General features: G+C 34.5%; 1 protein-coding gene across 5 annotated transcripts in view; it reads left to right on the top strand.

The window, feature by feature from the left end:
- The window catches only part of CHL1 (cell adhesion molecule L1 like), a 209,140-nt gene that overhangs the window by 114,350 nt on the left and 80,021 nt on the right, over positions 1 to 14,769 (top strand). For all 5 annotated transcript variants that reach the window (XM_007985014.3, XM_007985011.3, XM_038003643.2 and 2 more), the window contains exon 3: positions 9,067 to 9,252. In XM_007985014.3, the coding sequence (XP_007983205.2) occupies positions 9,162 to 9,252 (91 nt within the window). In that variant the 5' untranslated portion in view covers positions 9,067 to 9,161. The remainder of the gene's footprint in view (positions 1 to 9,066; positions 9,253 to 14,769) is intronic.

Raw genomic sequence — 14,769 nt, 5'->3', positions numbered from 1 at the left:
CAACCCAAGCTGCTCCCACATAATCCAAATATCACCTGGAGGAGAGATAGCACCTTGGTTGTAATACAAAAGGCTAGAGGAACACAAACAGGTCTTACTCTCTTATGAGTTGGTCATGTGGGATGCTCCAGGAGTGAAGCTAGTGGAATGTCTTTAGTGACTGAAAGTCCTTAAGAAATGTGAGAAGTGGTTACCTGGATTTATACATATGTAAAAGTTTGCTGAGCTGTACACTTAAGTTTTGTGCACTTTAGTATATCTGAGATTTTTACTTAATTTGAAAAATAGTCCCTACATGAATTTCACAGGTATATAAGTTGTTTTCTGAGAAATAACTCAGAAAATAACTTAATGTTGGGATTATTCTCTATCCTTATAGCCAAATGACCATGAATTTCTGTAATTTCCTTTCTTAGTCTCCACTATGAATCAATTTGAATTAGATGTCATTACAGTATACTATTTTTTAAGAATCTTAGATGTATAGGTTGGAAAACAAAAACATATATATATGTATGTTTTTATATAACCTATATGTATATATAGGTTATATTCAATTATATTCCAGTTAGAGTTCAACCACAGTAATTTGTTATTTAAATAAATGATATTATTAATGATATTAGTTTATCCCACATCGTTATTAACTAAAGCTGACATTTTCCCAATAAAATCAATTTGCTTATAATAACGTCAACATTTCTTTGATCTACTGTATAAAAAATATGCCAACTCTGCAGGGATGATGAGTTAACACTCTAAGCAATTCTTTTGTCTTGTCACTGCAGTATTATGAGACATGAAAGAGCGTTTGAATGGATATAGCTATAATGCACAGTGTTTCCTTTGTTTTCAGAGTAAAAAGTCATTAACAGTTATTTCAGGATTACTGTGTTTATGACACTTGTAAATTGATTTATAGTATTAGCCAGGCAGGTGATTGAACAAAAGCCTTTTAATTTTTGTGGGTGTGTTTATCCTTCTCAGCTTCAAGATGTTGAGTGATTCAGATCACACTTCAGGCTTATGGAAATTTGCTGGACCTCCCCCCCATAAGACCTAATTCCAAACCAGGGGAATAGTTTAACCTAGCCTGATAATCACATAAAAAGGAGTTTCATAGAGTGACACTTGAGGTCAGAGGGAAGTGAAGGTGACATCCACTCCATCATGAAAACGTCAAAAGGCTTTATATAAGACATCTTGCTTGATGCAGCTCAGTGATTCTTAAGCCATTTTATCACGGAGAGAAAAGAAAATTTAAACATTTCCAAGTTATAGCACTGTCTCAGACTATTATGTAAATCCATTGAGTTATTTTTAAAACTATAATTTGGATGCCAGTGTCATAAAATAGCTCTTCCTGCTGGCTATAATAAAAGTTGTTGATCTATTTCAAACATCCTGAGTAGAAAAATGTTGTTTAATGATTTTGCATGCATGAAGTTAATTTCAATCTCTGGAACTCATAGTAGCAGAAACAACTTAATGCTGTTTCTCAGTGAAGAGGAATGTCAGCACAGCATGCATTTTTTTTTCCTTTATTTTGGCTGTATATATTCCATGTTGTCAATGAAAATGGCAGATGGACTGTCACTGACATTTCTGCTTTGTGTAGTTGCTGCCATAGAAATGAAAAAGATTTTAAAATAGTGATCATAAGAGTCGCCTTTTGTTCATTGAATTTGCCGTGGTACATTTTCTTCTTGGAAATTTGACCTAAAACTGTTTGTGAATAATTATTGAGAAAAAATGTCAAGGATTTTTAAAAATCACTAAAATAAAATGTGCTATGTCAAGCCAGCTGCCTTTATAAGCTGCTTTTTGTCCATTTATCACACTTGTCAGATTCTATTTCCCTCTAGGATAAAGTAGAAACTTCTTTTTTAAATTCCAGCTTATAAATTTGAATAATATTATTTGCAAAAGAAAAATCAAAGCATTTACTATTCATTAAAGCCATTAGAGAACCATAGTGCCAAAGGTTTTGTGTAAACATGACACCATGACTGTTAGGTGAAAAAAACAAGTGATTATTAGGAAATGATTATTATTCAGAATACATTAACAATAGCCTTGGATCTTTAAAGTAATTTTAATATAATTTGTTTTAGTGTTCAATTTATAACGGTAGAATGATCTATAATTGTCCAAACTGAAAATTTAGTCTTAACCATTTTTATGCATTGTTGCCTTTCTATGCCTTGTTAATGGAATTTAAGCAGTCTCCAGTGGAAACATAATGCAAAGTTGGTGAATTAAGGATCAAAGCATTAAAGAAAAATGAAGGGGTATTGTGTATATTAACAGCTACCAAGACTTAAGTGATTATGTACTATAAAATGGGCTTACATTTTCTTTAGGTGGGCTATAGCTTTCAAAACTCTTAAACCAAGAAAGAAAAAGCATTGAGTTACATTAGTTGCTTAAACTAAATATACAGAACATACATACTGATGTTTAAAGAAACCCCACATTTTCTCATCTTCTTCCAACAGAGGAGGTGCATACAGTATGGTAGATTTAAGAAAGTTTTCTTTTCTGTTTGTTTTTTATTTTTATTTTAGATGTATGGCACTCTCAAGACTTTGTCTACCTTTTGCCTAAAGAATCTCCTTACTGCTGTGGAAATATTTTAAGCTGATTTCTGATTTCCAAAGACTGAATAAACATTAAAAATGTTTATATTAGGAAAATGTTAAAATGTACCCCCAAATAGAAAGATTAACATAACTTCCCCCTATTCTTTCTCTTTCTCTCCATATATATATTATATATATTATATATTATATATATTATAAACCATCCCAAAACACTGATTCAATAAAGGAAACATTTATTATTGTTCCTAAGTCTATGTTTCTTTGGGAAAGTCTGCTGAACTTAGCCAGTCTTGACTGATACTGACCAGCTGGTTCTAGCATCTGTGTTCAGCTGACAGTTTATGTAGCGTAGTCTCATCTAGGATGGCTGCCATTTTACATTTAGTGGCGGTCTGTCTGTTAGCCAGGATGAGTGTCTTTTTTTTTTTTTTTTGAGACGGAGTCTTGCTCTGTGGCCCAGGCTGGAGTGCAGTGGTGCAGTGGCACGATCTTGGCTCACTGCAAGCTCCGCCTCATGGGTTCACGCCATTCTCCTGCCTCAACCTCCCCTGTAGCTGGGACTACAGGTGCCCGCCATCACGCCCAGCTATTTTTTTTTATTTTTAGTAGAGACGGGATTTCACCGTGTTAGCCAGGGTGATCTCGATCTCCTGACCTCGTGATCTGCCTGCCTTGGCCTCCCAAAGTGCTGGGATTACAGGAGCGAGCCACCGCGCCCGCCCGGCAAGCAAAGTGTCTTTTATCTTCCAATAGGGTAGCCCAGGCTTCTTTTTAAAATAGCTGAGCAGAGTTTACAGAGAGACAGAAAGAGGAAAAAGGTGCAAGGCCTTGTGAGGCCTAGACCAGAACTCATTCTAGGGTCAAAAGCCTGCCAGATTCAGGAAGAGAGGAAATAGCTTCTTGGGAGGAGCTATAAAGTTTTGTTACAGAGTGTGTGACCACAAAGAGGGGAAGAGAATCAAAGAAGTTTTGCAATCAATCTACTGCGCTCTCGCATTTTTGGGGAGAATATTTTATATCAATCAATATAATTTCACCACTATATACTTTAGAGAATACGCCTTTATTTTGTAAGTTGTTATGATTTTGTAACTCTAGTAGAATCCACAGAAGTTAACCATGCTCCTTGAATCAGAATATTAGTAGGCAGGACTATATCCTCATTGCCACTATCAACACAATGATCATCACTATCACTAGTAGTAGCAAATTTTATTTATTTTTCTCTGCTAATGATATAGTACCTCACTTAAATCTCGTAAGTGTGCTCTACAGCAGCAACTATCACCCCAGTTTGTACAGATGAGTGAGAAGGTTGGGTAAACTGCCCAAAGTTATCTAGTAATGGTGACTTTGAACCCAGGTTATACTAATTTTCCCATGGTCTTATCACTAGACATCACTTTGTCATGTGACCAGTCAGGTGGCCACAGTAGCTTTGCACTTACTTGGGAGGCCGAGTAGAATGGACAAGGACTTAGCCATCTCTCTTTTCCATTTCTCAAGGAAGAATATGAATTTAAATTAAGGGAGCAAGTTTTTTCTAGATTTGCCACCATGGAGCACTTTTAAAAACATCAGAGGGATCTATGTGTCACTTTATAATACTCATGATGTATATGTTAGAGGTTTTGTTTTGAAGAGGCAAAGAACTTTATTTCCTTTTTGTTGTGTTGAAACTTGCCCTAGGAGGTATGCACGCTTGTCCATGTTAAACTAATGTTTTGAAATCAGTGTATTCTTAATTCTTATCCCACTAGTCGTACTGGAGAACCCGAGGGAGTCAGGAAGGTTCGATTGCATTGAAGTGACTGCACTGTCTGGGGTAAATACCTGGGGTTCATTGTCTCATGACAAGAAAATGTAGAACACGGACACACATGAGGAGTTTAGGGGCAGAGGTTTACATAGGCAAAAGAAAGAGAAAGAAAAAGGAAAACAGCTCTCTCTCTAGTGAGAGAGAGGGACTTCCCAGAGGAAAACGCTGGCCTGCTGCGGATGCACCATATTTTATAGGCAGGCTTGAGGAGGTTTTGTCTGATTTATGTAGGGCCCACAGATGGGTTCGATCAGGTGTGACATTTACATAGTGTGCAGCAAAGGCTGGCCACCTTACCCCAAGTACCCTAATCATATTAGGTGACTGGGCTTTCCAGTTGACCGGTGCCATCTTGTCTACTCCTTACTGTACACGTGGCTGGCAAAGGGAAGAGAAGATGGAACCGCCATTTTTGAGCATGATTAGCAAAACTGCCAGGGTCTATGTCTGCAGTTCTATTTTGGAGCCTGCTCTTTGTTAGAAAATGATTTGGGGGTTGCTTTTGAAGGGGTGGCCTGCCCCTCCACACCTGTGGACGTTTCTCGTTAGGTGGAACGAGAGACTTGAGAAAAGAAATAAGACACAGAGACAAAGTATAGAGAAAGAAAAAGTGGGCCCAGGGGACCGGCGCTCAGCTTACAGAGGACCCACGCTGGCACCGGTCTCTCAGTTCCCTTAGTATTTATTGATAATTATCTTTACCATCTTAAAGATAAGAGAGTGGCTGGACAATAGGATCATTGTAGGGAGGAAATCAGCAGTAAGACATATGAACAAAAATCTCTGTGACGTGAATAAGTTTAAAGGAAAATGCTGTGCCTTGAGATGCATATGCAAACATCTCCATACACCTTTTAGCAGCATTGTTTCAGCCTATCACATGGGGAGAAACCTTGGACAATACCTAGCTTTCCTAGGCAGAGGTCCCTGCGACCTTTGGCCGTGTACGTGTCCCTGGGTAGTTGAAATTAAGAGAATGGTGATGACTTTTAACCAGCAAGCTGCCTTCAGGCACTTGTTTAACAAAGACACATCCTGCACAGCCCAAAATCCATTAAACCTTGAGTCACCAGAGCACATGTCTCTTGCAATGACAAGGTTGGGGGTAGGGTCACAGATTAACAGCATCTCAAATACAGAACAAAATGGAATCTCTTATGTCTACTTCTTTCTATACAGACACAGTAACAAGCTGATCTCTTTCTTTCCCCCACAGCTTTTCATTGAAAAGACTAAGAAAGGAAATTACAGAAATTCATGGTCATTTGGCTATAAGGATAGAGAACAATCCCAACATTAAGTTACCTAGGGGACTCTGGTACCATCACTATCTGCCTAAGTAATTTCTTCTTAACTGCTATATCAGTATGATGTGACATCGAGAGAGCTGTTAGGCTGGTGCAAAAGTTATTGTGGCTTTCGATGGCAAAAATCACAATAACTTTTGCACCAAGTTAAATTTTTCCTTTGAAGTGGTTGGCAGGGATGATTTATTTTTCCTAAGGAAGAACTAGGATCGTAGGAATATTTAACCCAGTTTACCTAGATTCATAAAAATTAATAGATTCCTTTGTGGATCTGAGTTGATATCATTAATATAAGCTATCAGACATCAGCTTCATGTGACTTAACTTCAAAAATACTTTAGTAAGAGTATAACTGGAATGTTTGTAACACGAAGAAATGATAAATGCTTCAGGTGATGGATACTCCAATTATCCTGATGTAATTATTCCACATTGTAGGCCTGTATCAATAGATCTCATGTACCCTATAAATGTTGTGTACTCATAGAAAGTAAAAACTTTAAAAAAATTAGTTCTTGTCTTAGTGCCAGCTCCATCCTGAGTTTCAACAATTGCTATTATATTTGAGGCCTGGCATGAGACATTAAATGCCATTATTTCAAGAAATATAAATGGGAATATAATTTTATTGCTATCTTACTGTTGCAAAATGGCATTCCTAAGCAACGTACCCTTTATAAATTCTGACAATGAAATTAAGACTGACTTTCCATTTTCAATCTGAAAGCTATTTTGGAGCTTTCATCATCAGGTAATGGAGTCTTACTTGAAGGGGGTCACATTTAAATTTCTAATAATTTTTATGTTATAGCCTGTGAACATACAAATTTCAGGTAAATTGAAGCTAATTCCTGCAGGAGGTAAGATCATATTTAGAATTAGTCATTATTCATATTCTGAAAAGTGATGATGTCATTATGGGAGAGAATTTCTTGGGTTAAGACCATGCACTTAAAACTATTAAAATTCAAAAAACTAGATCACCATTGCTGAATAATTAGTATCTGTAAGCTACTTTACTACAACAATTAGAGACCATTGAACTTACTGCCCTAAATCAGGAGATTAATGGAAACTGAGAGTGTTCTCACCTATTTAGCTATCTGGTTATTCTTGTTCCCTATTTCAGAGGTGAGATGATGTAAAATATTAATCTGGAAATATGATCTCCTAGTAGCATAATACTTTGGAAAGTCTTGCTCCTTACAAATAAAGGGTAACTCACAAAACACATACATAAGATGCTCTTAAAGCCATCAGCACTGAATATTAATGGAACCAAATATTAAATAATAACTAGATTGCAAGTAAAGATTGATATATAATAAACAATGACTTTAGATGACTGTTATCAAACTGTTTCCAAAAAAAAAAAAAAAAAAAAAAACCAGGAAAAGGAAAATTCAAAGGGCAGGGCGTTGATATTTTCCTCAACATTTTTGTATTAGTAATAGCTACATGGTTTGATATCTCCCAACTTTGCACAAATATGTAGGGCTCACTTTTTGTAGTTAGGGCAATATTTTGCTTTTTATAATGAAAGCATTTTCCATGTTTTATTTCGTTGATTAAGATAACTCATTTCATCAGAAAAGTAGCCTCAATTAACATAGTGACACATTTGAAAATATGTGTTAAATTTACCAGTAGAAGTTAAATTACAAGCATAAGTTGTCATTAGAAAACATTCTGAAGCATACAAGAGTCATTTTTCCCAATACCCATTTTACAAACAGGTCAATTGAGGTCAGGCAGAGTAGAGTCATGCCATTACTCTAATTCAGGACAAAGATTCACAAGGGTTTTTGGAGGGTGAGGGTAGTATTTTCTTTTATGATTAATATAATTTTGTTCTCAAAGTAAAACATAAACAGTATTGCTGTTCCATAAGACTCCTAAAACTATAAAACAAGAGCGATTAGTTACTACTTTAAATTTTACCCATCTGTACATAGATTCAAAAGATGCAGATCCATAATCTCTTAAGATGCAATTTAAGGTGAAATAATAAAGCCAAAATACTTAGAATTTAATATAAGTTTAATGGCTTTAGTATCTCTGTATTAGTTAATTTTTTCACCAGTTCTAAGTGAACATATAGAGTAATTGATTTTTAGAAAACAAAAGAAAATTACGTACCTGAAAGACTAATTATCACATTTTGGAACAAATTGTTGTATTATTATTACCTTCAATAATACAGGATAGACAATGTACAAACAATGTTTAGACATCTGTTATCACAATGTTTTAGAAAAAAATGAAATCATAAGAGAAAGTAAAAAAAAAAAAGTGAAACCTTAATTCTTATTCTCTTTCTGTAAGCTTTGGAATGAATAAATATTCTGTTTAAATGAGAAGTAACTTATGCCTTGTCTTCTGCTGGAAACAAACTCACGTTTGTAAATTTCCGTTAAAAAGGCTGGTTATTCATTTGTTCTTTATTTTTTCTTTCCTCAATCTTGCTGGAACTATCTATCTTCTATCAGTGTGAAAACTTTGAAGATGAAAAGCTATTTCACCAGAAAAATCAATGATGTGTGTTTGTGATCCTTAGTAATGACTCAAATGGGAATAGATATCTAATACAAAGAACTGAGTAAAAAAGAAACACCTTTTAAATAAAATTGACTAAATGAAGTTATTCTCTTAGCCATTAACACTCATCAGTCATATGCACCATGGAATACTACACAGCCATATAAAGAACAAAACTGTGTCCTTGCAGCAACATGGATGCACCTGGAGGTCATTATTCTAAGCAAAGTAACACAGGACTAGAAAACCAAATACTGCATGTTCTCATTTAGAAGTAGAAGCTAAACACTGAATACACATGGACATAAAGACGGAAATAATGGACACTGCAGACTATTAGACGGGGGAGGGTGAGAAGGAGTGAGGATTGCAACACTACCTATTGGGTGCTATGCTCATTACCTGAGTGATGGAATCATGTAACACCAAGACTCAGTGGCACTTAATTTACCTATGTAACAAACCTGCAAAGGTATCTCCTGAATCTAAAATAAAAGTTGAGAATGAAAAAGAAAAACCACTCGTGTGTAATATGATACCTTCCAAGTAAAACTTCCTCTGATTTACAAATGTGATTTATTGGAATAGTTTGTGGTTTACAATAGAGTGTATATTCACTGTCCTTTATTTTACATAGAAAGAGGAAAAACTAATTTCATTCATGTGGAGTTATGAGAGAACAATTTCATAATGAGGAAATATACTGCCAAACCAAAAAAAAAAAAGCGAATGTATTTAATTTGTTATGTTGAAATGTTAGAGTTTATGAACTAACATGCTATTCTGTTTGTTTTTTTAGTTTCCAGGTTAACTAAGGTCTCAGCTTTAAACCAAAAGTTAAGAGGAGACATTAAGATTTTCATTCTTTCTGGGTTATCTCCTTCCTGAAGAGCAATGGAGCCACTTTTAAATGGAAGAAGATTAATCATATCTCTAATTTTCTTCCTGTTAAAATTCTCAACAGCAATTGAAATACCACCCTCAGGTAAAGTTATAGCATTCAGTGCCTATTAATGGAATTTCATATTTGCATTTTGATTTTTAAGTAGAATACTTATGGATTGAGGATGTGACTTTTGTCCATATTTCTATATATTCTTTAGCAATCTGTCAAGAGAATTCATATTTATCTTTTTCATTTTGTAGGTGGCTGATATACGACTGATGTAATTATTTTGCAATCCAGGGTTTTAGTTCCTTATGCAAACTTAGAACATAACGAGAATAATAACCTATAGATAAGTTAGTATTTTTCCATATGTCTAGGATTATCTGCAATATTACCAACAATTTCACTTTTATATACTTAGGTTACTTAATCAAGATCCAGAAATTACTGGCATTCAACCAATTACATCAAAAAGGAATTGGATAAACTTTGTATTCTTTTTCAAAATGATTATATTTAAGAATTAAAACAATGAATTAGCAAAATAATAAGCCGTTTTACAAGTAAAAGTATAAGATGATATCAACTCTCAAAACCTACGGCGTTATATAGTGTGTGTTCATATTAAGAGATTAGACAGTATTTTGATGGAAATATATAAATATATATTCTAACACATGTTGGTAAAATGGATGCAGATTTTTAACCATTATAAATCGGTTTGAACAAGTCATGGTAATTAATAGTTAAAAAAAATACATCAGCATCAGCAGGACATGGTGATACATGCCTGTAATCCCAGCTATTTAGGAGTCTGAGGCACGAGGATTGCCTGAGCCCAGGAGTTCGAGACTATAGTGTGCAATGATCACACCAGTGAATAGACATTGGAGGCCGACCTGGACAATACAGTGAGACTGTCACAAAAAAAAAAAAGCTAAAAAATTCTGCAAACAGAACGTATGTAATAGTATATCAAGTCTGTCGCAAGTTTTTCTTATATTACAGGCATATGGGATTTAAAAGGCCCATGAGAGGTTATTAATACATTTTAATATAGTTCAGCAATAATCTCTATTGTCTCTTTTGTATATATTTTGGAGAGTTATTATATTAGAGGTATGGGTTGTTTATTAGAATCTTAGTATTGCAGGTGATATTTGTGGATCTTCTAAATTCTAGAGAAATAGCCTTGAGCTCATAAAATTTAATAAATGTTAGAAAAGTGTTGAGACTTAACTAAAACGTTGCTTTTGAAGTACTCAGACAGGCTAAATGTGAATAGAGAAGGAAACAACTCTCTGACTATACATAATATAATGTATTTAAAAACTATTCTAAAGGCCACCTTAAATTACATGATACAGCTATTTTATATTATATATTTCTGAAAGGACTGCAATTGTAGTTCCATCCCCCCATGTAGAAACCCCTTCTCTATTATTTTTAACAGATAAGTAAACTCTGTTTTGACATTTCCATTTCTTAAGAAATTCCACTTATCTGACCTACAAATATATAGACTTAAAGTCTGCTTTACATTTGGCTGAAATCTTTCAGCCTCCTCAATATATTAGATTTCATCACTGACCAGCCTTTTTGTAGAAATGCTGGTCAGGAGACTAAAGTACCTTCATCTTTAGTGAATTCTTTTGGTTTGAGTAAGCAGTAGCAGGTTAAGAGCAAGCTTCTTGGTAATCCTGTGGAAAAAGGTTAGTAATTTCACATTGTCTTCCCAATAGCAACAAAGATGCCACTGAGATTCCTAATTCAGATTCCTGACCATAATCTCTGGCATACAAATTTATTCTTCATCATTTCTTACTTTGTCGGTGGTGAAGGATATGAAATTTTGTATTAATTCCTGGTCCACATTTTTATTCTGGTTGTCTCAGTTACTTATGCATTTTCATGCTATAATGTCCTTAGACAACAATTGTTATAAAATATTAATGACATGTTTTCAGAACATCTGAATATTATTCATTTATTTCAGGACTCTAGAGCACTCACAAGTAAATGCAACTAAGGCAGGTATCCAATTTGAATGTCAAGGAGTCTGGCATCCCTATAACTGGATTAATTATAGAGGAAAGGATTTATAATGTAGAATATATATTCTTATAAACACCCAAAGGTTATTAGCTCCAATCCCCAAATAATTAGGTATTGCCGAGCCTTTACAACCTTAGCAAATTTAGGAAAGAATAATGTTCTAATAAACATGTTGTTCACAAGTTATTAGCTGATATCTAAGGGACTGTGGCCATTGTGTATCATCCCTCACCATTTATAAGTGCAATAAAATTTAAATAATATGAATTTGCAATAAGCTCAAGTCTTGCTCTACACAGAAATAGTAGTAATCAGAAACAAAGTAAATGTGAACGAAAATACAGATATTTTGCATGTTGGTTTATGAATATCCAGTAGATAAACACTGAACTTGAACTAATATCCATAAGCTGGTAAAACTCACTTATCAGATTTATTAGGCAAGAGTGAAAATTGAAAAAAAATAGAATTAATAGAAAAAAATTTAGGATTTGGAAAGGCGTTTAGTTTTTATTCTACTCTGGCTGTCAATGCTCAAAATGTGGTTTGCAGAATTATTGGGGCCCCAGAGATACATCCAGATGGTCTATGAGATCAACCTGTTTTTGTAATAAACCTAAGATGCCATTTTTTCATTTTCATTGTATTGTCCTTTGCTCTGATGATACAAAAGTAATGGTGGCTGGGCATGGTGGCTCATGCCTGTAATTACAGGGCTTTGGGAGGCTTCAGATTAAGAGTTCAAGACTGGCCTGGTAAATGTATGAGACCTCATCTCTAAATATATATATATATATATATATTTTTTTTTATATATTTGTGTATATATATTTATTATATATTTATATATTATATATTTATGTATATATATGTGTGTATATATATAAATAGCTGGATGTGGTGGCTCACACGTGTAGTCTTAGCTACTTGAGAGGCTGAGGCAATAGGATCATTTGAGCCCAGGAGGTTGAAGCTGCAGTGAGCCATGATCATACCACTACATTCCAGCCTGGCATTGGCATCAAACTTTACTGGTAGTCAGACGATACTTAATGTCCATATACTCAGAGTAAAAAAACTCTCAAAACTTTGCTTAAGATTATAATTGTTGAAGCACTTATAAATTATTAATGTTATTAATTAACTACCTTGGAATACATACTTTCTAACATTTTAGTGAACTGGGAAGTAGGTATAAAATAATTATGCTATGTATCAAAGTGTCTATTTCTTGATTGAATGATTGCTTGAGTCTCTAGCTGGACATCATCTTCACTTTAAAGTTATGACTGACAAACTATGGTTGCTCAGATAGATATAGGTCAGATATTTTCCTGAAAGTGAACCAAGTGAGCCCATTCACTTCAAGGTAAACAACTGACCATATGTAAGTCACTGATAAAATGTGAGTGTTCAAGAAGACATTAGAATTGTGGAGGACATGTATTGTTCACTGTAAGCTTGAGAACTTCCCGACATTTGATACTGCTGATTAGATCAGTGGCAATTCTAATAAGCATCAATTTTTGATATTCTGTAATTAGATGCATCAATATTTGGGAGACACAAAACTCAGTGAGAGTATTTTTTCCAAATGAAAGCTGCATGATGTTACAAAATCATTTGTAGATTTAAAAAAGTAAAATGGTTTAATGTTACAGAATATGAAGAGTTGATTGATAGGGTGTAGATTCCACATTGCAATGAACGTTTAAAAAACTACCACTTGTTGAGTTTTGGTGTTCTGTCTAAAAAGAATATCTACAATCATCAGAAAAGACTATAACATTTCCCATCATTTTTTAACTACATTATCTGTGTAAGGCTGAATTTTCTTTATATCTTTGAACAAATCAACCCTATTGCAACAGATGGAATGCAGAGGCAGATATAAGAATCTATCTGCCTTCTCAAGAAATTAGAGATCGCCTGTAGTTCTAGCTACTCAAAAGGCTGCGGTGGGAGGATTACTTGAGCTTGGGATTTCTAGGCTGCAGTGACCAATGATCCTACCACTGCTCTCCAGCCTGGGTGAGGGAGAGAGACCCTGACTCAAAGAATTAAGAAAAAAGAAATTACAGAGTTTTGCAATAATGTAAAATAATGCCATTCTTCTCACAACATTTAAAGGTTTTCATAAAGTATGTGATTTATTTTAACATAGAATTATTTTAAATAAATTCATAAGTAAACATTTTGAAAGACTTTTTCAGTTTTTATTTCTATTATAGTAAATATTGTTAACTATACCCCACATGAACAAATGCTCTTTGAGATGTCTTGTAATTTGTAAGACTGCAAAAGAGTCCTGAGACCAATACATTTGAGAGCAATTTATCTAGGCTATATCCTTAATATTACAAATGAAAAAACAGAGAGTGGTTCAGGGCCTGGTCCAATGTCACAGGTTGTAGAGTCTCGTTTGCAGCTCTACTGTGGAATAGTGCTTATTTGAGTTAGGCTCTGTGCCTGTCTCCAAATTGCTTTTCTCATACTTTTATTTGCCAAAGTCAGGTCACTGCTGCTGAATAGTTTGCATTTCCTTATGAATCAACCCTGTCCTTTTATCAGAGATTCTAAGAACTGTACTAAAACTGGATGTCTCTTTCCGAAAAATATTGAGTGCTCATCAGCAGTAGTAGATCTTTACACACATCATGCTCTATGTTTTATTTCAAAGCTTAATCCAAGTTGTATTTCCAGCATTAGTAAATGTATTTTATAGTTGCAATTCTCAGAAATGTAATCTCGTTGCTCTACTAGGTGAGAGGCAGAATCACTTCCTACTTTTTTTTTTTTTTTTTCACTTTTATGAAAGAGTCTCACTGTCATCCATGCTCAAGTGCAGTGTCTTGATCACACCTCACAACAGCTTCAACCTCCTGGGCTTGACATTAATCCAGCTAATTTTTACATTTTTTCGTAGGGAAGAGAGTCTCCCTATGTTACCCAGGTTGTTCTTGAACTCCTGGGCTTAAGTGACCCTTCCATCTCAGCCTCCCAAAGTGTTGGGATTACAGGTGCGAGGCACCAAGTGTGGTCCACTCCCTACTTTTTAAAATTGTGTTTGTCTTGTAGATTATTTATCAAACACTAACAGAGTTTGTCACAAGATGAGAGGATATTTGAATATGAAGACTCTGTTAATGCTATTATGCATTAGTTATTATTTTATGATAATGGTTATTAGTCTAAGTTAAATTTTCTAAGGAAATGGAGCAAAACTCAAGCTCCCAATAGATAAGTGAGAAAAAGTTATAAAATGAAAACTTATTATACATGACGAATAACAAGCACTAAACAAGCCCATGAAGGAACATTTATTAACCCCCTCAAAAAAAGAAAATTAAAATAAAGAGAATAAGGAGTTTATATTTTCCTTTGTAATAAAGACTAAACTACTTTATTATTTTGAAATGCTGGCATTCACTGGTGGGAAAAATATAGAGAACCACTCTACTTTTGTTATTTGTGTATATATTCCGTGCTGAAATGATATTTTCAATTTACCCAGAGAAATTACCATTTGTGTCCATGCCTGGAAATTTATCATAAATC

This window comes from Chlorocebus sabaeus, chromosome 22, assembly GCF_047675955.1.
Source record: "Chlorocebus sabaeus isolate Y175 chromosome 22, mChlSab1.0.hap1, whole genome shotgun sequence".
Taxonomy (NCBI): Eukaryota; Metazoa; Chordata; class Mammalia; order Primates; family Cercopithecidae; genus Chlorocebus; species Chlorocebus sabaeus.
Note: the sequence above shows the minus strand (reverse complement) of the source record. Positions and strands in the feature narration are given on the sequence as shown.